This window comes from Pteronotus mesoamericanus, unplaced genomic scaffold (genome assembly GCF_021234165.1).
Source record: "Pteronotus mesoamericanus isolate MK-2021 breed Mesoamerican mustached bat unplaced genomic scaffold, CSHL_Meso_final scaffold_36, whole genome shotgun sequence".
In the NCBI taxonomy this organism is placed as follows: domain Eukaryota; kingdom Metazoa; phylum Chordata; class Mammalia; order Chiroptera; family Mormoopidae; genus Pteronotus; species Pteronotus mesoamericanus.
In genome coordinates this window covers 21,505,774-21,527,810 of record NW_026555313.1, presented here as the reverse complement: position 1 = coordinate 21,527,810, position 22,037 = coordinate 21,505,774, and the positions used below count along the sequence as shown (strand labels likewise).

Genomic DNA, 22,037 nt, shown 5'->3' with positions numbered 1-22,037 from the left:
AGAAAAATTAAATAACTTGCTCAAGATGATATGTTAAGGGACAGTTCCAGAGTCCTTACTTTTGACGCTATATTCAGCTGCTAGGCAGAGCTTCACCTCTCTGTCTTGTTGAATTTTGATTCTTACTAAAGAGTAGACAGGAATCTGATGTTTTAATTTTTTAAAACCTCTCTGTGTCCATCTTCTAAAACAGATTATATACTTAATGCAATTTTCCCTAAAGAGATAAGATTACATTTCAGGGTGTATTACCATAGTCCCTTTATGTGAAGTCAGATGTACTTGTTATGAAACCAAACTACATCCATAGTATACCACTATCTTCTTAAATTAAAAATAGTTGTAAGTGCATAGTGTGTGTTATAAGCTCTTAATGGCCAACTTTGTTCTCAGATAATTAGGTTTGGTTTTCTGTTTACCTTATGAAAATCCCATGGCCTCAGAATGCAAATGAAATTAAGAATGAATCCAGTGAGAACCAGGAGGCCCAACTGTGTAACTCTCCTAGTTGCCGTGTGACCCAGTATTTTGTTGGGGGTGAAGAAGTGCGAAAATATTGTCAGATGCATTGAAGACTCTCATTCCACACCTCCTCCCCCATCCTGTTATTTTCTCCCTGTTATCCATTTGTAGGCATGGCAGAATAAGGGATTTCAGGCCCAGTCTTTGGACAGTTAATGATTAACAAATCCTAGTGTGCTTTCCAACCCTGTGTGCATAGTGACACACACAGAACATGGTAATATTTCTCTGAGGTAAACAAATGAGGTTCTTTGAGACTGGAGGTGTTCATACCTGTAACTCATTTTCCATCATGTCTGTGAGTTTCTAAGCTTATTATGTATATGGAAGTACTCTGTAAACTATACTGTGCTATTCATGTGTAAGATTTTATTAATAATTACTATTAAGACCCAGGTATTTATTCTATAAAAGGACATTATGTACCGTGATTTTTTGGTTTGTTTTAGGAACTGTTTTTAGAGAACTAAATGCAGATGCCAGGCCAATTGCGGGATTTAAGGTCTTGTATGTGATTTGGCACAGTAATGAGGACAAATAGAAATGCTAGTGATAAGGAGTCATATGCTTCAAGGCTTCTTATAAGAGATTAAACAGCTGGTGAGATTTGTTAATGATTCTGCTGTTTATCCTTATAAAATTTTTCTACCCTCCTTTCTGCCTATCTCAAGTTAGGCCTTCGTTGTGAAGTCTTTCCCTGTGTCTACGTCTTTTCTCCCAGGTGAAGGCCATACTCTATCTGTTCTATCATTATACCGTGTACAAAGCTTTAGTGATTGTACTTGTAACACTGCACTGTTGTGTGTTTCACATATTTCTTTCCTTACTAAATTGTGAATTCCTTGAAGTTAAGACTGTGTCTGATTAATCTTTGAGGCTTAAACTACATCCAGATCATTTTATTACATTCCATCGTTAGGAAGGGTTTAAATGCTCTTTGAGTCAAGCTGAAATTTGTCTCCCTTTAGTCCGCATTCTAACCTCTGAAACACTCCAAACTAAGTTACTTTTATGCTGGTCATCAAACATTTTAATGATCTGTCAAGTGTAGTTCCACACAGTCTTTATTTTTCTGGGCTAACCATTTTTAGTGTTGATAGTTTGTTTTCCTGCTGTTTCTTTTTTTCTTAAGTAAGTATGTTTTCTTTACCTCTTGCAGTGTTTAGAATCATAGAATTTTAAGAATTGAAAGGGACTAGAATTTGCCTAGGTCCTTTGATGCTTACAAACTGATTGAGTAATTGAAACTGACACACAGATATTTTGGGGCACCACAGTATTTTGAGAATTTCACTAAGAGAAAGTTTAGATATAGTAGATTTTTAAAAAGTTTATCTTTTGCCCTGGCTGATGTGGTTCAGTGGATTGAACGCCAGCCTGAGAACCAGAGGGTCGCTGGTTCAGTCCCAGTCAGGACACATGATTTGGTTGCAGGTCACGTCCTCACTTGTGGGCGTATGAGAGGCAACCACACATTGATGTTTCTCTTCTTCTCTTTCTTGCTCCTTTCCCCTCTCTCTAAAACTAAATAAAAATTTTTTTTATTTTTCATTGTTTTACAATTTTTGTGCTGCTGGGTATGTTAAAAATAATGAGCAAAATAAAAAAGATGTTTTATGCTAATACAGTGTATGTCTAGTACAGAAAGATCTTCATATTTCTATAGTGTTACCACTAAGAATTTGACTCTAAAGATAAGCTACCTGGGCTTCAATCCTGGATCTACCACATATAAATGTAAATTACTTAATCTCTGTATGTCTCAGTTTCCAAATTTGTAGAAAAAGGTTAACATATGGGGTGTCGTGGGTTTTAAATGAGTTAGTACTTGAAAAGCACTAAGAATTATGCCTAGTACACAAATGTTCAATATATGGTTACTGCTTGCTGCCACCACCACCACCATCACCACTATTATTGAGCTATACAAGCACCTAGTGAGATGTGGGACACACCTTTGGGATTTCTGGTTGAACATTAAATCATCAGCAGCTATAAGTTTATTGTTCTAATAAAAGGCCCTGCATATCATACTTTGCATCAAAGCATGATTTGCCCAGACTATAACCACATCTGTGGAGTAATGAAGTACTTTGTCATGGAGTTTTACTATAGAAACAATTTAAGAAATGGCAGAAGACTCATTAGCGTTTGAGTCTGTTCCTCTGTGACAGACTTGCTAAAAATCCATTTCCTGTCTTTTTAAGAAGAGTAAATTCATTTCTTCATTGACATTCTGTAAACAGAATACTGGCAGCTTGTGTTTTGTAGAATATAATGTTTTAAAATAGATTTAATTTTCCTTAGTAAACTGCTTTTAATAATGCATTGAAGTAAATTTTCTTCCTTTGTTATAAGGTTGCTATCAAGATCATAGACAAGACGCAGCTAGACGAAGAAAACTTGAAGAAGATTTTCCGGGAAGTTCAAATTATGAAGATGCTTTGCCACCCCCATATCATCAGGCTTTACCAGGTAGGAGTCTAGTGGCTTATTACATGACAGCAAAAACCCCCGAAACTAACAAAAACACAAAAACAGCCTTAAAAAAAAAAGGTTGGTTGGGTGAACATCTGTGACTTTGTTCCTGTGCTCACATGTTCATCCTACTATTTTCCCTACCCTTTTATCCCCCTGCTCGGTACTCATGCCATTCTTAGTGAAAATTACACAAAAGGGTTATTCAGAAGATGATGAGAACTTAAGTCAGAATCCTAAAACAATGGGAAACTCAAAAGGAACAGACAGTTTTGAAAGATGAAAAGCTAGAGATGAATATAACATTGTTTTTATAACATTATCTAAATACCAATTTCTGTGTTAATGTTATGAATTATGATGGCAAAGGGTATTTTAAGTATAGCTTCCTGTATCAGACAGAACCTACCTCCTGTATAGTCTCGTAGGGTCCAGACTTAGTTTTTAGTTTTCCAAGGTAGCATTTGCTTATTTTGATAACCAAGAGATTGAGTGTGTATAATGGAAGGGCCTTCTAGTTTAGTTTTCTTACCTTCCCAAGAAACATGCATATTCCATGCTATCATCAAAAATCATTCCCTACCTAGCTGTACTGCAGAAGCAGTAAATCTAATTGCTGGAATTTCAAGCCAGGTAGGAGGGGGGAATCTTGCCTTAGCAGACTGGTGGAAGTGATATTTTGAAAAAGGTGGTGCTTTGGCGTGCTTGTGAAATTGCATTGTGTTGGCTGCCACAAGCTCTACCTGTGCCTTCTACTAGAACAGCCATCCCCTAGTTCTGCAGGAAGTGGCCTCCCACTCTGTTCATTTGCTGCTGTTAGCCTGCAGTAGATTACCGGCCCAGAAGAAATCATGTCATGATATTACTATGTGTGGTTAAGACTATAGCTTTACGGTTTTACTCTGGCATCGGCTACTCACATAACGAAACTGAACTAGATCAGCAGAGCTGACTTGTTAAAATTTATCAGATTAAATTATGTTGAACCTACACCTACGTTGTGCCTCAGAAGTAAACCTGTGAAAGCTTTCTGGTGTTGCCTGAAGGCCTGTATCTGCACACTCAGAGGTGTCTGATCTCTGTTTGCTTCCTATCCTGATAGACTGAGTGAACTTCTTGACCATACTTTTTAAAATGTCATCTTTAAGTAATCATAGGGGTTCTTAGTCTGACCTTTCTCAAGAAGTTAACTTATACATATTAACCTTATAATGGAATTCTGCAAGATTACCTTTCTTACCCAAGACTTCATTTGCCCAAAAGAATTCCTCTTCTTTCAGCCTTGGCTTCTGAACAGTGCTCTCTTTTAAGCTTTAATTTTGCTCTCTGGCAGCTAGTATTGTTAATGGGAGAGTCTGGGCAGCCAGGGTGAATGTCCAATTGTCTTCATAAAGTATCAAGGTAGTTTCTGGGTCATTTGCCAAAGCTTCATTCTCCTCAAGTTTATAGAGGGAGCCCAAATACAGGTGAGCTCTTGAAAAGTGTAACAATAAAAGAAGAGTAGCAGTCTGGGGGTAAAAGGAGTGCATACACAATGTAACATTTTTTTCTTTCCTTTTTTTCTAAAGACCTGCATATAGTTAGAGCCCTTCCTTTTTGTTCCATAAATCATCATAGAGAGAGTGCTTACAAACAATACCTATAACAAGCAGTGGGATATCATCAGTATATATAGGGTTTTTAAAAATTAAAAAACAATGACAGTTATTAGAATAGAAAATTAAGTTGATGTGCATTTATACAGTGCAGTACCATGAAACCATTGAAAAAGGAGAGATAAATCTTTTATAATATAATGCCTAATACTGTTATATGGTACTAATGTATAAAGATGTCAAAGATAAAGTAACTGGGAAACAATTTAACCAAATCATTAACTGTGAAGCATAGTGAAAGTCTAGAATGCCTCAATATGATAGCCACTTGCCACACATGGCTGTTGGTATCAAAATGTGGCTAGAACAAATGACAAAATGCATTTTGGGGGGAGGTAGAGATTTTATTTATTTATTTTTAGAGAGAAGGGAAGGGAGAGAGTGAAACACCGACGTGCGAGAAATACAGTGCTCAGTTGCCTCTCACAAAACCTTACCTGGGGACCTGGCCTGCAATTCAGGCATGTGCCCTGACTAGGAATTGAACTGGAAACCTTTTGGTTCTCAGACCAGCACTCAGTCCACTGAGCCACAATGGTCAGGGTGGAAGTGAATTTTTAATTTTATTTAAATTAATTTGAATTTAAAATCTGAAGCAGTTTATAGTTTAAAAAACTTTTTGAAATGATGTTGAACATATTGGAGTAGATAAAATATGTTATGAGAATTAATTTTACCTTTTTAAAAAGCTGTTCAATGTAGTCACTAGGGAAGTTAAGTCATATAAGTCTCGTATTGTGTTTCTGTTGGACAGCACTTCTCTAGGATGATATAGAATAACTTAAGAGTGTTTCCTCTAGGGAATAAAATGGAGGGGGTTGGGAAGAGGAAAACTTTTGGTCTTTGCTTATATAATAGGTATTTAAAATGTTTATAATGGGTGAAAATACTCATATATTACTTTAAAAATACTTAATGAAAAGGTAAAAAGGAAGAAAGAACTGATAACACTACAACTAATTTAAAAGTTACCAAATATTAGCAAAATACATATAATAATTATATTTATATATTACATGTTAATGTAATTATAATAAATGTGTAAATATATAAAACCTATATATAAATATATATGAGGAAAATAGAGACCAAGAAAAATACAAATGTGTAGTTTATGTTACTGGAAGTGTTGAATATTTACATTATTATTCTTAGTTTTGTTAAATGGTTAGTGGAAAGTTACCATTTCTCTTTTTTAAAAAAACACAGCCATATGTGATTTCTGTGCAATTTTTGAGTGATTTTCATTTTTTCTCTAAGGCTTTTTTGTTTTCGCTTTGTTAGGTTTTGGAGAGAACATTTTGAGCTTCAAGTGACCAATGTTAAATTTGAACTTTTGGGTTCTTGTTAGCTTCTCTGCTTCTCAGTTTTGTTTAAGAGATTACAGAAGCCTCATGGAATAACAAAAGGACTGTCTCTCATGTAGCACGTATTTCCTACTTTTAAGAACTTAGAGAAATACCTGTTTTCCTCCTTTCTTAATAACATTTATATCTGTTCACTCCCACTAATGTTTTAAGTTTCCTTTAAGCAGTAATGATTATTAAGATTTCAAATGACAAAAGGAGGAGTCATTAGTTTCTCTTCCTAGAATGTCAGTCTCTCATTTGTGTCACTATCTATAACTTTCCTGCTTTTGTACCAGGTTATGGAGACAGAACGGATGATTTATTTGGTGACAGAATATGCTAGTGGAGGGGAAATATTTGGTAAGTACATTTATTGCATTCTCTAAGCAGCTATTGAGCAAACTGTGGCAAACCTAAAACAGCTGTTTGATGACTTCGTCACTTGAGCAGCTGTCACTGGATGCTGTCCTTGAGTGCCATCATTTTCTATCAACAGAATAATTCTGATTATTTTTGATTCACCTATTTAAGTCTCTTCACCATCGCCATCTCTTTAGCAAATGTGGTTTGTTAATTTCAGTCAGATATTGACAGTTGAGATTAAAAGTCTCCAGGAACAAACATTCCTTCTGAACATGTGACTTGAGGGTCTTTCCTATTGCCATATTCTAACTGGGGTAACCAAGTGTGCCAGAACTCCCACAGTGTTGGGGGGGCCTCACTTGTGTGAGAAAGAGCCAGTTGCAGCAAGCAATATCACCCTAATTCAGTTTTTAAGCTTTGTTTAAATATAACACATAACTATATTTCTTACCATATATGTGTTCAACAGTTCCCTTGATGATTCTTGTAATTTTGGAGGTTCTGTCTTCAGTAGCTTTTTTTTATTTTCTCTGACACACTTAGCACAGGATCGGGATCAGAATTAAGCAAGAGAATATGTCACTAGGAAATCTGACTTTTCAAGGTGGTAAAAACTATCAAAAGAAAATATTTTTTTATAGCAGTGATAAATGGAGCTAAGTAGAGGTGAAGTCTAAAGTTTGAAATCTAGATTGACATCTTTTTATTTTTAATTTTTTCCTTTTGGCAAATAACTACAAGAAAGGTTCTTATGTAATTTTGGTTTCTTTACTTTATTATTTCCTGGTTTAAATATGGATGGTAAGATATTGGTGCTTACTAATTTAAAATATATTTAAAAACATGAAATCACTTTTAAAGTGGAATCTTCTTATAAATGATGGATCAGTTGTGACTGTGGAATTTCTGGTGTTAAACTTTCCCCAGACATCTTATGATTTTTGTGTCCAAGAATGTTCAGGATAAATGTGAGCCCTTTTTAAAGGAGGTGTCATAATTTCTTACTAATATTTTTAATTGACTTTCTATATGTGTTTTTGCACAATGTTAATCATGGGAGAAAAGAGACCATGGCATCTTAATGTTTATAATAATAATAATAATAATAATAATAAAAACTTAACTCAGTACACATCAAATCTACCTTGCTCTTCAGGAAAGCAGATTATGATTATTATGATTATTTTTATTTTTTTAATTTTTATTTTTAAGATTTTTAAAAAATAATTTTAGGGAAAGAGGGAGAGAAACATCAATGTGTGGTTACATTTTATGTGCCCCTGCTGGAGACCTGGCCTACAACCCAGGCATGTGCCATATACTGGGAACTGAATTGGTGACATTTTGGTTTGCAGGCTGGTGCTCAATCCACTGAGCCACACCAGCCCAGGGCACTTTTTTTATTGTTGTTCAGTTACAGTTGTCCCAATTTTCCCCCCATTTCTCTCCCCTGCCCTGCCCACCCCCCACTCCCATAATCAGTCCCCAACCCCATAGCCCATGTCCGTGGGTCCTTTATATGTGTTCCTTGACTTGGCCCTTCCGCACCCCTCCCCCCCCACGTTATAGCCCTCCCTGCTCCCCTCTGGTCATTGTCAGTTTGTTTTTCATTTCCAAGCCTCTGGTTCTCTTGCTTACTTGTTTATTTTGTTGATTAAGTTCCACTTATAGGTGAGATCATATTGTATTTGTCTTTCATTAACTGGCTTATTTCACTTAGCATAATACTCTCCATTTCTGTCTGTACTGTCCCCAAAATCAGGAGTTCCTTTCTTTCTGCTGCACAGTATTCCATTGTGTAAATGTTCCAGTTTTTTGTTCCACTCATTTACTAATGATCATATAGGCTGCTTCCAGCACTTGCCTATTGTAAATAATGCTGCTGTGAACATTGGGGTGCACAGGTTCTTTTGAATTGGTGTTTCAGGATTCTTAGGGTATAAACTCAGCACTGGAACTTCCGATTCAAAAGACAGTTTCATTTTTAGTCTTTTGGGGAAATTCCAGACTGTTTTCCACAGTGGCTGCACCAGTCTGCATTCCCACCAGCAGTGCACAAGGATTCCCTTTCCTCAACATTGCCAACATTTGTTTTATGATTTGTTTACGATGGCCATTCTGATTCGTGAGATGAGGTATCTCTTCGTTTCAGTTTGCATCTCTCTGATGGCTAGTGATGCTAAATGTCCTGTCATATGTCTCTGGGCCCTGTGTACGTCTTCCGTAGAAAAGTGTCTATTCAGGTCCTCTGCCCGTTTTTTTTATTGGATTGTTTCAGTTCTTGGTGTGGAGTCCTGTGAGTTCTTTACCTATTTTGGAAATCAAACCCTTGTCTGACGTGTCAGTGGCAAATACGTTTCCCCATACAGTTGGTTCCCTTTCCATTTTATTGATGATTTCTTTAGCCGTGCAGAAGCTTTCTAATTTGATACAGTCCCATTTGTTTATTCTTTCCTTTACATTCCTTGCCCTAGGACACGTATTGGTGAAAATATTGCTGCATGGGATATCTCAAATTTTTCTGCCTGTTTTCCTCTAGGACTTTTATGGTGTCATGACTTATATTTATCCATCTTGAGTTTATTTTTGCGTATGGTGTAAGTTGGTGGTCAAATTTTGTTTTTTTGCATGTAGCTGTCCAGATGTCCCAACACCACTTGTTGAAGAGGCTATTTTTACTCCATTTCATGCTTCTGCCCCCTTTGTTGAATATTAATTGAGCATAGAGATATGGGTTTATTTCTGGGCTGTCAGTTCTGTTCCATTGATCTATATGTCTGTTCTTAGGCCAGAACCAGACTGTTTTGATTACAGTGGCTTTGTAATATAATTTGATGTCAGGTATTGTGATCTCTACTACTTTGTTCTTCTTTCTCAGAATTGCTGTGGTTATTCAATTTGTTTATGGTTCCATATAATTTCTTGAAATGTTTATTCTACATCTTTGAAATATGTCATCGATATTTTAATAGGGATAGTGTTGATTCTATAAATTGCTTTGAGTAATATGAGCATTCTGATGATATTAATTCTTTCAATCCATAAACATGGTATATGCTTCCATTTATTTCTGCCTTCCTTAGTTTCTTTCTTCAGTGTTGTGTAGTTTTCTGAGTACAGGTCATTTACCTCCTTGGTAAGGTTTATTTACAGGTACATTTATTTCTTGTTGCTATAGCAAATGAGATTTATTTCCTGATTTGTTCGATATTCCATTGTTGGTGTGCAAAAATACCTTCGATCTCTAAATATTGACTTTGTATCCTGCTGTTTTGCCAAATTCACTTATTACATCAGGTAATTTTTCAGTGGAGTCAATAGGGTGTTCTGTGTACACTATCAAGTCATCTGCAGACAATGACAGTTTTCCAGTACTATGTTGAATAGAGGTGGTGAAAGCGGACACCCTTGTCTTGTTCCTGATCTTAGTGGGAAAGCTTTTAGTTTTTGCCCATTGAGTATGATGTTGGTTGTAGGTTTCTTGTATATGGCCTTTATTCTGTTGAGGTATGCTCCCTCTACTCCCACTTTGCTGAATGTTTTGTTTTGTTTTGTTTTTTATCATAAATGGGTGCTGTATTCAGCGTCTATTGATGTGACCCTATGATTTGTGTCTTTTCATTTTTGTTTATGTGATGGATTACGTTTATTGATTTGCGAATATTGGACCATCCTTGCGTCCCTGGGATGAATCCCACTTGATCATGGTGGATGATCTTTTTAATGTATTGCTGGATGCAGTTTGCCAATATTTTGTTGAGGATTTTAGCGTCTGTGTTCATCAGCGATATTGGCCTGTAGTTTTCTTTCTTTGTTGTGTCTTTATCTGGTTTTAGGGTTAGGATGATGCTGGCCTCATAAAAAGAGTTTGGGAGTCTTCCCTCTTCTTGGATTTTTTGGAATAGTTTGAGAAGGATAGGGACTTAACTCTTCCTTAAATGTTTTGTAAAATTCTCCTGTGAAACAGTCCAGTCCAGGGCTTTTGTGTGCTGGGAGCTTTTTGATTACTGCTTCAATCTCGCCAGATCTGATTGGTCTATTCAGGCTTACCGCTTCTTCTTGACTCAGTTTTGGAGGATTATACATCTCTAGAAATTTGTCCATTTCACCCAGGTTTTCAAACTTCTTGGCATATAGTTGTTTGTAGAAATTTCTTACGATCCTTTGTAGTTCTATGGTATCGGTTGTAATTTCTCCTCTTTCATTTCTCATTTTATTTATTTGGGTCCCCTCTCTTTCTGAGTGAGTCTGAAGGTTAAAGGCTTGTCAATTGTGTTTATCTTTTAAACAGAACCAGCTCCTGGGTTTATCGATGCTCTGAAGTATTCTTTTAGTCTCTGTGTTATGTAATTATGCTCTGATCTTGATTATTTCCTTCCTTGTACTTGCTCGAGGCTTTGTTGTTATCCCTCCAGTTCTAGTAGATGCAGGGTTAGGTTGTTTATTTGAAATTTTTCTATCTTTTTCGATAGGCCTCTATTGCAAGGATCTTTCCTCTCAGGAATGCCTGCACTGTGTCCCATAGGTTTTAGGCTATTGTGTGTTCATTTTAATTGGTTCCCAGAAATTTTTTGATTTCTTCCTTGATCTCATTATTGACCCATTCATTGTCTAATAACATGCTATTCAGTCTCCATGAGTTTGAGTGTTTTTGAGTTTCTTCCTTGAGGTTGGTTTCTAGTTTCAAGTCATTGTGATCCGAGAAAATGCTTGATAAGATTTCAGTTTTCGTAAATTTGTTGAAGCTTGTTTTGTGTCCTGTTATGTGCTCTTATCTTTGAAAATGCTCCATGTGTATTTGAAAAGAATATATATTTTGCTTCTTTGGGAGGAAAGGTTCTATATATGCCAGTTAAGTGCATTTGACCTGGAGTATGGTCAGTGCCAGAATATCCTTGTTGATTCTTTTCTTTTGGAAGATCTTTCCATTGTTGACTGTGGGGTATTAAAATCCCCTACTATTGTGAGTTGCTGTCTGTATCTTTCTTCAAGTCCTTGAAGATTTTCCTTGTATATTTGGGTGCTCCTATGTTGGGTGCATACAGGTTTACAGTGTTTACGTCTTCTTGATGGATTCTACCCTTGAATATTATGAAGTGTCCTTCTCTGTCTCTTTTTTATGGCCTTTATTCTGAAATCTGTTTTTCTGATAGGAGTATTGCTACCCCAGTTTTTTTTCCCGTGACCATGGGCTTGGAATATTTTTCTTCCAACCCTTCACTTTCAGCCTGTGTAGATCTTTTGTCCTGAGGTGGGTCTCTTGTAAACTACATATGCGTGGGTCATGAGGAAAACAGATTTTAAAAATACAGAAAATGTAATCTTTTGGTCATACATTCTTTGTGGAAATGTAGCTCAAGGCATAAGGAAACAGAATAGTACTTTTCATAGTATCATTTTAAAAGATTTAAATGAGAAATTAAATTATTACCTTAAGAAATCATTGTCAGCGTAATAGGGATATAACTGTCTGATGAACTCTGATGTTTAAAAATATCTGTATAAATGATGAAATGATGGGCTTAATCAAATAATGAGCTTGGGAGGCAACTAGACCTACTTTTGAATCAGATCTTTGCCACCCTTTGCTGCTTTACTTAGAGCATATTACTAAATGATTCTGGGACTCAGTAACATTTCCTATAGAAATAAGATTTGTAATATCTGTCTCACAGTTGTGAAGGTTAAATGATATGGAATATATGGAGCCCTAGTACTTTGCTTCCTAAACCTTCATGTTGAGAACAAATGGCCGATTTCTGGCTGAAAGCAAGAGGAACTCCACTGATGTGTCCCCCAGTGAAAATGTGTTTTTTAAAAACCCAAAACCAACCATTTAAAATCTCTGGAAATGATCCTAAGTTCCTGACAGCAAATGAACATTTATTCAAGAACATCTATAAAAATTCGGTAAGCAGTGAGAGAGTCTGGGGTTTTTAATTGCTTCCTTTTTCCCTCTTGCCAGCTGAGAAAGATAGAGATGTCACTCAAGACTACTCTAGTCCAAATACAATTTCCCCATACCCCTCCACCCCCCAACCTAGGCTTAACAGTTTTCTTCCTGGAGGAACAGGATGTCAGCATTTCTCATCCTTCTCTCAGCTACCTATTGCTGCTGCGAAGTCCTAGGTGAGTGCAGTTGAAGAGTGGAGATCCCCTTTTTCCACCCAGCCCCCATTTATGAAGTTTGAGTGTGGTAGGCCAAAATACTGGAGCCTAGATCACTCTTGTCTCAAGTTGTAAGTTGTTATTTCCATTCTAAGAGAGGCAAGGTGAGATGATCTCAGACTGCATACCCTCTCCCTCCATTGAGCTCTTAGCTCCTAGAACGAGAGTGTCACTCAGAGGGAAATTTGCCATTGTCCCCCACATGTAGCTTCAGAACCCTGGCTCAGAGATTTGCCTAGAGAATTAGGATTGTAAAACAGCTCTTAATTTCTTCCCAAAGGAACTAATTTTATTTGTTAGAGAGAATGAAGTACAGGCCTGAAGACCCTCAAAAGACCATTGGAGGCTGTGGTAAAGGCATCTCTGAGGAGATTTAAGAGGTGGGCTAAACTGTAGGTCAGCCAGTTTGCAGGAGAGAACCGGAGAATAAACCCAAGAGCCTTGTCAGAACACAGATCAAACACTGATCTCAGACACTATTGCTTCAAAGCAACCAGACTTTGATTGGATTGTTTGTAGAACAGTTTATGCCCCAGGGCATTGTTGAAAGCAATAGAGCAGCCAGCCAGCAATTATTGGAGTTTAATGGGGTTGGGGGAGGAGGAAGAGGTTGGAGGGTTCAAGGGGAAAAGGACAAGAGCCCTATCCAACTACCCAAACCATGGTGATTCAGTGATCTGAGGGTAACTGTGGATATGCAAAAGCTGTGCCTCCCTGAGGAACAGCATCATAAGATGAACACTATGTATGGGGGAATAAAGTACTCTAAAACATTCCAGCCAGTCAGTAAGCAAATAAACAAGCAAGAGCTATAGCATGGTCCAGAAGGTTCGAGGTGTACTAGTACTGAGACGTGCTACAATGTATTATCTGAAATATCTAGTTTCCAACAACAGGGAAAAACTACCAGTCATGAAAAGAAACAGAAAAGTGTGATCCATACACTGGGAAAAAAGCAGGCCACAGAAACTTCCTGTGAGGAGAGACCAGATGTCAGATTTCTCATAAGACTTTAAAGTAGCCATTATGACATTCGCAGAAACAGGATCTCACAGTTAAAGTAGTAAAAGAAGATATGATGTCAATATCACATCAAACAGAGAATATCAATGAAGAGATGGAAATTATTTTAAAAAGAAACAAATGTCAATTAAAGAATTGAAAGGTAAAGTAGTAAAATGATTCATCAAAGAGTATTAACTTTAGATTTGAGCTGGCAAAAGAGGTGAATTTGTACATAGACTGATAGACATTATGCAAACTGCAGATCAGAGAGAAAAAAAGTTAAGAACAGTGAACAGAGCCTTGGAGAAATGTGGGACACAACATATGTATAATGGGAATACCAGAAAAGGGGCAGGGGCAGAAAGAGAGAGAGAGAGGAGAGAAAGAGAAAGAGAAGGAAGAAAATACACAAGGAAATAATGGTTGTAAACTTGTCAAGTTTACTGAAAAACAATAACCTGCATGTCCAGGAACCTCAGCAAAATCCAAGTAGGCTTAAACAGCGAGATTGACAAATGATACATTGTAGTATGAATAATGAAAGTCAAAAGCAAGGAGAAAATATTGAAAGCATCAAGAGAAAAATGATGTGTCACTTAAAGGGAATCCATTAACAGTGGATTTTTCAGCAGAAACAGTGAAGGCCAGAGGCAATAGGGTAACATTTTTAAACTGCTTTAAAAATTAAAAGAAAGACAGACAAAAAAATAAAGGAATTTATCACCACCAAATCAGTATTATATGAAATGTTAAAGGATCATCTTTAAGAAGAAAATAAGATCAAAAATGTGATCAATAAACTGTCAACAAATACATCAATTGCCTATCAACAATTGAATTTAAAAAACAAAATAAATGAACAAGTAGAACATAAGCAAGACTCACAGATATAGAAAACATTTTGATGGTTTCCAGATGAGAGGGGTGTTGGGGGAGTGGGTGAAAAAGGTAAAGGGATTAAGAAGTACAAATTGGTAATTACAGAATAGTCATGGAGATATAAAATACAGCATAGGCAATATAGTCAGCACTTTTTCAATGACTATATATGGCGTCAGATGGGTGCAAGATTTATCAGGATGATCACTTAAGTAAGTTATGTAATATCTAATCACTGCAATGTACACCTGAGACTGAGAATGTAAATTAAAAATAATGTAAATTTAAATAAATTGAAATGCTTCATGAGAAAATATTCACATAATGCAACAGAAAGCTGTAATAGCAAAACAGAACAACAGAAAAGGCATGAAATTTATAGAAAACAAAAAGTAAGATTGCAGACATGAATCTGGCTATGTCAGTATTTAAGTGTAAATGAATGCAATAATCTGATAAAGAGGCAATTATTGTTAGGCTAAATAAATAGACATGATCCAAGTGTATGTTGTCTACAGGAGACATTCTTTAAAATCAAAGATACAAAAGACTGAAATTGAAAAAGATATATCATAAAAATAGTAACTACATGAAAACTGGAGTGACTGCTGATATCATACAAAATAGACTTTAAAACAAAAAATAAAGACTTTGTCATTACTTACTAGAGATAAAGAGGAACATTTTATAATGATAAAATGGTCAATACAGAAGGGAAATATAACAGTTACAAACATTTCTAATCACAAAGGACCAAAATACATGAAACAAAACCTAATAGAAATGAAGGGAAAAATAGACTGGCAATATTTGGAGGCTTCAGTTACACCCCTCACAATAATGGATAGATAAACTAGAAGATCAACAGGGGAAGATAAGACTTCAACAACACTGTAAACCAACCAGACCTAATGGACATCTGTAGAACACTCCACCTAAAAACACAATATACATGCTTTTCAGTTAAACACAGGCATTATTGATAACACCGTATTCTAACTAAGCCTGAATAAATTTTAAAAGTTAGCAGTAATACAAAGGGTGTTTCACAACCACAATAGAATGAAATTAGAAATGAATAACAGGAAAATATTAGGGGAACTCAGATATGTGAAAATGATACAATAGGTTTTATTTATTTATTTATTTATTTATAAGATTTTATTAATTCTAGAGAGAGGGGAAGAGATGAAGAGAAACATTTATGTGTGAGAGAAACATCGATTGGTTGCCTCTCACATGTCCCCCAGCCAGGGACCTGGCCTGCAATCCAGGCATGTGCCCTGACCAGGAATCAAACCTGTGACCTTTTGATTCACAGGCTGGCACTCAGTTCACTGAGCCACACCAGCCAGGGCGAAATAATATATTTTTAAATAAGCAAAGGGTCAAAGAAATCAAAAGCAAACTCAGAAAACATTTTGAGATGAATGAAAATAAAGAAACATCATACCAAAACCTATGGGATGCAGCTAAAGCAGTGCTTAGAGGAAAAAAAGAAATAAAACTATATTTACAGATAACACGATTTTGTATATAGAAAATCCTAAAAAATCCACTAAAAAACTATGAGAACTATAGAGAGTGGAGGCAAAGGTACATTTACTGTTGTTAGGAAGCGAAACACTGTTTATTATTCCTGTATTACTATTAATTATTGTATTATTTTCCATTTGAACTGTAAACCTATTTCTGCCCCACCCTGTATAAGATTTTAGCAAGGCTGCAGGATATAGAAGCAATGTATTCAAGTCATTTGTATTTCTATACCCTCACAATGAATAATCTGAGAATGAAAAAAGTAAAACAATTCAGTTTACAATAAAATGAATAAGAATAAAATACCTAGGAATAAATTTAACAAAAGCAGTGGAAATCTTACACCCTGAAAAGTACAAAACAATGTTGAGAGAAATTTAAGAAGGTATAAATGACTGAAAAACATCTCATATTCATAGATTGTAAATGTTAACCTTAGTAAAAGATAACACTAATCAAACCAACACATAGTTTCAAAGCAATTCCATCAGCATCTAAGATGACACTTTTTGTAGAGATTAAATACCTGATTCTAAAATTCATACGGAATTATAAGGGGTTCAGAATAGCCAAAACAATCCTGAAAAAGAACTAAATACTTTAGTGATGCGGCTACATGTCAAGGAAAAGCTAATAAACACCAGAGGCTGGAAGAAGTGTAGCAAAGTTTCTCCCCTAGGTTCTGTAGATGAATTGGGGCCCTGCCTATAGCTTAATTTTGGACTTCGTGATTTCAGAACTGTGAGCGAGTGACTAAATTACAGGTGTCTTAAGCTACCTACTTTGTGGCATTTATTTGCGCACTCCTGTGAAACTAATACAGATGAGGACAGGATTTTGGCATCACCTTAGAATACCTCCCCATGAAATAGTAATCTTTTATAAGGGTGAAAATCAACTACCAGGTACAGGAATTGTCAGACACCAGCATGAATCGGTCATTATTATTAACATTATGTGTGGTGAAAGCTTTAAAAAAGTAATGCAAGAAGTGCAATCTTGGGACATTTGCTGGAATTAAGTAGACATGTGCAAGGAAATGTGGCGTGTTTAAAAGATTTGAAAATGAGAGGGAGTATGGTACATTTCATATTTCTTAATTTGCTTAGTGTGGTTTAAATGTAGGCTGTATGTGAGTAAATGTCAGGAAATGAGGCTGGTGAGATAGGAAAGGCTTAATAGTGAAGGGCTTTGTGTGAGTTCTCTGACTTTGGCAAATTCCCTATTACATCCTCTCATTGCACTATATCCTTTCTTAGCAGTACTTATATCAGTTGTGGTTTTACATTTATTTTTGTAATTATGTAATGGTTTCTCTGTCCTTCCAGACAACAAAATCAACAAGTTGAGGGGCCATGTTTGTTTCTGCTCACCATTGTATTCTTGTATCTCTTCTTGCTCTTCAGTTTATGCAGTTGGACTCAAATAATACTGTGTATATGATCAGTAACTGTTTACTTAATAAATGAGTGAACCAACTGTGTAAAAGAATTTGACTTTTTTTTATCTCGAAGCATTACCTTATGAGGAAGAATTGGTATGGAACATACCAAGACCAGTTAGGAAACTGTCTAGTTATATATGATAATGGTTAAGTTTTTTGTTTGTTCAGGCTCTTTTTTTATTGAATTTATTGAGATTGACATTGCTTAGTAAAATTATATAGGTTTCAGGTGTACAATTCTATAATACATTCTCTATATATTGTATTGTGTATTTGCTACCCCAAGATAATGATGAGGTATTTAAGTAAGGTAGTACCTTCATCTATTTCATTTTAACTTCATAGTAACCTTGTAATGTAGATATTTTTACCATTTTATAGACAAAGAAACTGAGGTTCAAGGAGGCTAAATAATCTGCCTCAGGTCATGTAATAAATCAGTGATAGAGCTGAGATTTATCACAAGGACTGTCCAATTCCAGAGCACATGTTCTTTCCCATTCAGTAGGTTGAAGAATCTGTTCTTCCATATAAAAAGACTTCACGTAAGTGTCTGTGGGAGGACTTTTAATTATAAACATAAGTCAAATATTTAGGTCACAGATATAGTAGTGAAACAATCTTAATATGGAGCATTTTTTACCTTTCTATTATTAAATCCCCATTGAAAGAGAGGGTGAGGTGGATTTTCTTAGAAGAATATTTTTACTGTGAGAATACAGAACGATTAGCTATAAATTACCATTTCTTGTACTTTATAATAATGACTCCAGCTTTTTCCATGTCATCATTGTGGAAAAGAAATAGCCAGTATTCCTAAAATTGTAGATTAATTAATCGTATCAATGGTTTACTAAACTTTCTGAAAGTTGCAGTACTGGTTAAAGGAGAAAATGAGTAAGAGGGTGTTAATATGATACTTCAGTTGTCTGACCCTGTTAATTGGTGTGGGTACCATTTACTGAGAGAGAATACCAGGATTATGAACAGATTGGATGAACTGTATTATTTGAGACATACTGAGTTTGAGACACAAGTTAGGTGAAAGTTGTCCATTAAGTAACTGGATATGAAATTAGCCTTGAAATCAGGGATAAGATGGAACCTAAGAATATTGTTTCCATCAATAGATAGATGGTATGTGGTAATCAAATGGGATAATGCAGAAAGTAGGTTTAAGGGTGAAACTTTAACTATTGGCACCATAACTATTCAAGTTGAAAGTGAGGTAATGAAGTATATGAAAAAGCTGCTGTTAATGAAATAAGATTGTGATAAAGGAAAATGGGAATTTCAAAAAGGAGCAATGTTTAGTGCTACAGAAAAGTCAAATAACAAAAAGGACTGAAATGAAGCCCCGTTTTTGTGACAAAGATGTTCTCAGAGCAGTTAAAGACAACGGTTTTACTAGTGTAACAAAAATAGAACCAAGTGGCCTTGGCTGAGTAGCTCGATTGGTTAGAGCATCATCTCACTATGCCAAGGTTGTGGGTTCGATCCTGGTTAGGGCACATGTAAGAAACAACCAATGAATGCATAAATAAGTGGAACAACAAGCTGATGGTTTTCCTCTCACTCTAAAAATCAATAAATAAAAATTTTAAAAGAGAACAGACTGAAATGGAGTGAAGTATGAGTACAGAGTAAGGAAGAGGATACTGAGAGTTTTTACCAGTCTTTTCTAAACTTGATCATATCACGCATTAATAACACTTTAAAGTTGTTTATTTTGTCCACATATGTATGTAACCATAAATATTATCTGCCTAGAATATAATAACTGCATTCTAAAATATTTACAGTTACAGAAATTGAAAGTAAGTTCAATAGAAGTGATGGGACTTCTGGCAATGAAAGAGTAAAGATGTTGGCAAATCTTCTTTCTAAAGAGCAAATACAGAACTGGAAAAAAACTACTTAAAACAACTATTTAGGGCTCTGAAAATGAACCAGTGGCAAATACGAAATTAGGAAGCTTTAATTGATGAAAATCTTTGATCATGTGATGAGAGCAGTGGGAGGAAGTCTCTGGCCTCCTTGCCTGAGCTCCTGTACCCTTTGCCTTACCTCCCCTACCATAACCATAATGTAATCGAGATTGGCTGCCTGAAACCAGCATCTTTGTAGCCAAAGGCAGCTGACTTGATTTGGAAGGAAAGATGAAAAGAAAAACAAACAAACAAAAAAAACAAAAGAAAAAGAAAAATACATAAAACCATTCCCAGTTATACAAGTCAGATTGGTAGCAAGTTTGGTAGGAAACTTATGTAGAAGGCTCAAAGCCTTGGTAACTAGAAGTTGTGGTCTTGGAAGAGACAAGCAATGGAATGGTTAACTAGACAGAAACTTTGAAGGGAGATTGTGTAAATGAGAGAACTACAATAGAATAAGCTAAGTTCTCTATTCATTTCTGCCTTACTGGGAGCTGGCATCCACTAGGAAGTCCTGAGAGAGAGAGCCCAGCAAAGAGTATGATGTGAGGCTGACTTTGAAACTTTCTGAACTTTGAATGCACTTCTCAACTCACCAACAGATTTGTCAGCAGAGGATGAAAAGGCTATTTTCTTGACCATTAATTGATGTAGACATAAGGATGACCTAAGTAAGCCAGGCTAAGAAATAAAAATAAGACTTTTTAAAACCATTGAGCAGTGAAATCAGTGGCTACATAGCACAGGGAGACACATTCTTAAATTATTTCCAAGAGGGTTGCTAAAAAACAACAAAACAGCAACAACAACGGTCCTCAGGGGGAAAATTCATAATCTAGAATCGGTTAAACATATTATCTATAATACCCAGCTTTATCAAAAGATTACTGCAGGATGTTAAAGAAAGAAATTCAGGAATGTGCTATCTATACTAAGGAAGAAAATTAATAAAACTTTCTCTGAGTAGGCCTAGATGTTATTTGTAGCAAAAACTTCATGGCAATTACTGTAAGTTTGATCAAATAATTAAAAGAAATTGTGTCTAAATAACTAACAAAATATGATGACACTGAATTAAATTGAGACTGTATAAAAAAGAACAAAATGGAAATTATAGAGTTGAAAAGAGGATTAACTAATATGAAAAAAATAATCACTAGATGACTTCAATAGCAAATTGGAGGTGGCAGAAGAAAACCTGAAGAAAGTGATGGGTAGGAGTGAATGGAAGTCACACTAACCTCCTCCCAGGACCAGTCTGGGATTAGAATTAAATTATGGAGAAATCACCTAGAACAAACAACTGAACAATACCGAGAGAAGCCTTATAACCTTGAACAGAAGAATTAGCTTTAGCACAACCTCGCTGGTAAAGAGTGCGATGGAGACTCAAAAAGTCTGGCTAGGCACCCACAGACAGTAGTGCTGGAGAGATAATTAAGTAGGTTGGCTCCCCCTGGGAAGAGTGGGGTCTAAACCCTTATCTGGGATCCCCAGCCTAGAACACCAGAGCCCAAAAATTACACAGATAACAACCAGGAGCAAAAAGCATCAGGGTTGCTTTATGCCAGAGACAGATGTCTGGAGGTACAAAGAGCCACTTAAAGGGCCAACACACAAATTTTCATTTGTAGCCACTTATCCTGGGCTCCGGCAAGGGAGAGGGAGTAGACAGAGTGGGCTAGAGATGCCTGAGGAGAGACTGGGGACAGAAGCTTTGGGGAGAGAACTGAGAGAGTAGATTCCAGGATCATGGTGCTGAGTCATCCCCCATATGGTAGTAGCCATCTATCTCAGGCAGACCACTCCCCTCTGAGTTGCAGCAGCCTGAGTGGAAACAATAGCCCCGACCCAAAAAGGGACTCTGCCCCAGCTCTATGGTACTTAAGCCTGACTGCTGAGTGCAGGGTGACTAAATTAACAACTGAGGGAGATAGCCACAGATCCCTGGAAGTCTGGAACAGGTTGTGTAAGGTCAGATGGAGTAAATATCTGACATAAACAGGGGTGGACCCAGAAAGAAAAAAACAATGGTAAATACTGACAGCTACCCAGACAAAATCTACTGTGGTCTTCTCCATGATTTGCGATGTTTTCTTAACTGCATACCTTTTAAATACTCATTTCTTGTCCATCAAGTTTGTACATATTTCACCTTTTTCATTCCCTTTTTTATTCATGATGTAAATATGACTTTCTTCGCACTGCTCCAACTCCCCACCCTTATTAGTGCTCTTCCCTCTACAGTATCAAAATCATTTTTCTTTCAGAAGGTATTCTCATATTTACTCTCCTTTGTTAAAATAGTCCTAATCTCTTTAAACCCTTATTAATACTGGTTCACTTGCTATTGATAGTGGGATGAGAGGGGGGGCATTTTTGCAGGTATGGGTTTGTTTCCTGAGCTTTGTGGTTTTAATCTGGCAGCACCTGCAAAACAGCATGCAGACATGGGTGGAATGACTCTCAGTCAACCAGCTGGAGGGAAGAACCCACCAAAGAATGAACCGAGAACAATCAAAACCCAGTTAAATCCCGAAAACCAACATAAATGGCATAAAGGGAATCCCAACACCATCAAGTTCAGGAGTAGAATGCATCACAAAATCCCAAAGGTCTCTACCATAGAAGTTCACACCACAAAGTCAGGGAGTGAAAACAGATCCATTTAAGAAGCAGAAGCAAAAAAGAGGAGTCTCACAAA

The 22,037-nt window shown here is 36.4% G+C and overlaps 1 protein-coding gene across 7 annotated transcripts in view; it reads left to right on the top strand.

The window, feature by feature from the left end:
• SIK3 (SIK family kinase 3) overlaps nt 1-22,037 on the top strand; it is a 272,649-nt gene that overhangs the window by 134,898 nt on the left and 115,714 nt on the right. For all 7 annotated transcript variants that reach the window (XR_008530770.1, XM_054592296.1, XM_054592294.1 and 4 more), the window contains exons 2-3: nt 2,881-2,997; nt 6,301-6,364. Coding sequence is in view for 6 of the 7 variants with exons in the window: in XM_054592296.1 (XP_054448271.1) it covers nt 2,881-2,997; nt 6,301-6,364 (181 nt within the window). In the remaining variant the exon portion in view is untranslated. The remainder of the gene's footprint in view (nt 1-2,880; nt 2,998-6,300; nt 6,365-22,037) is intronic.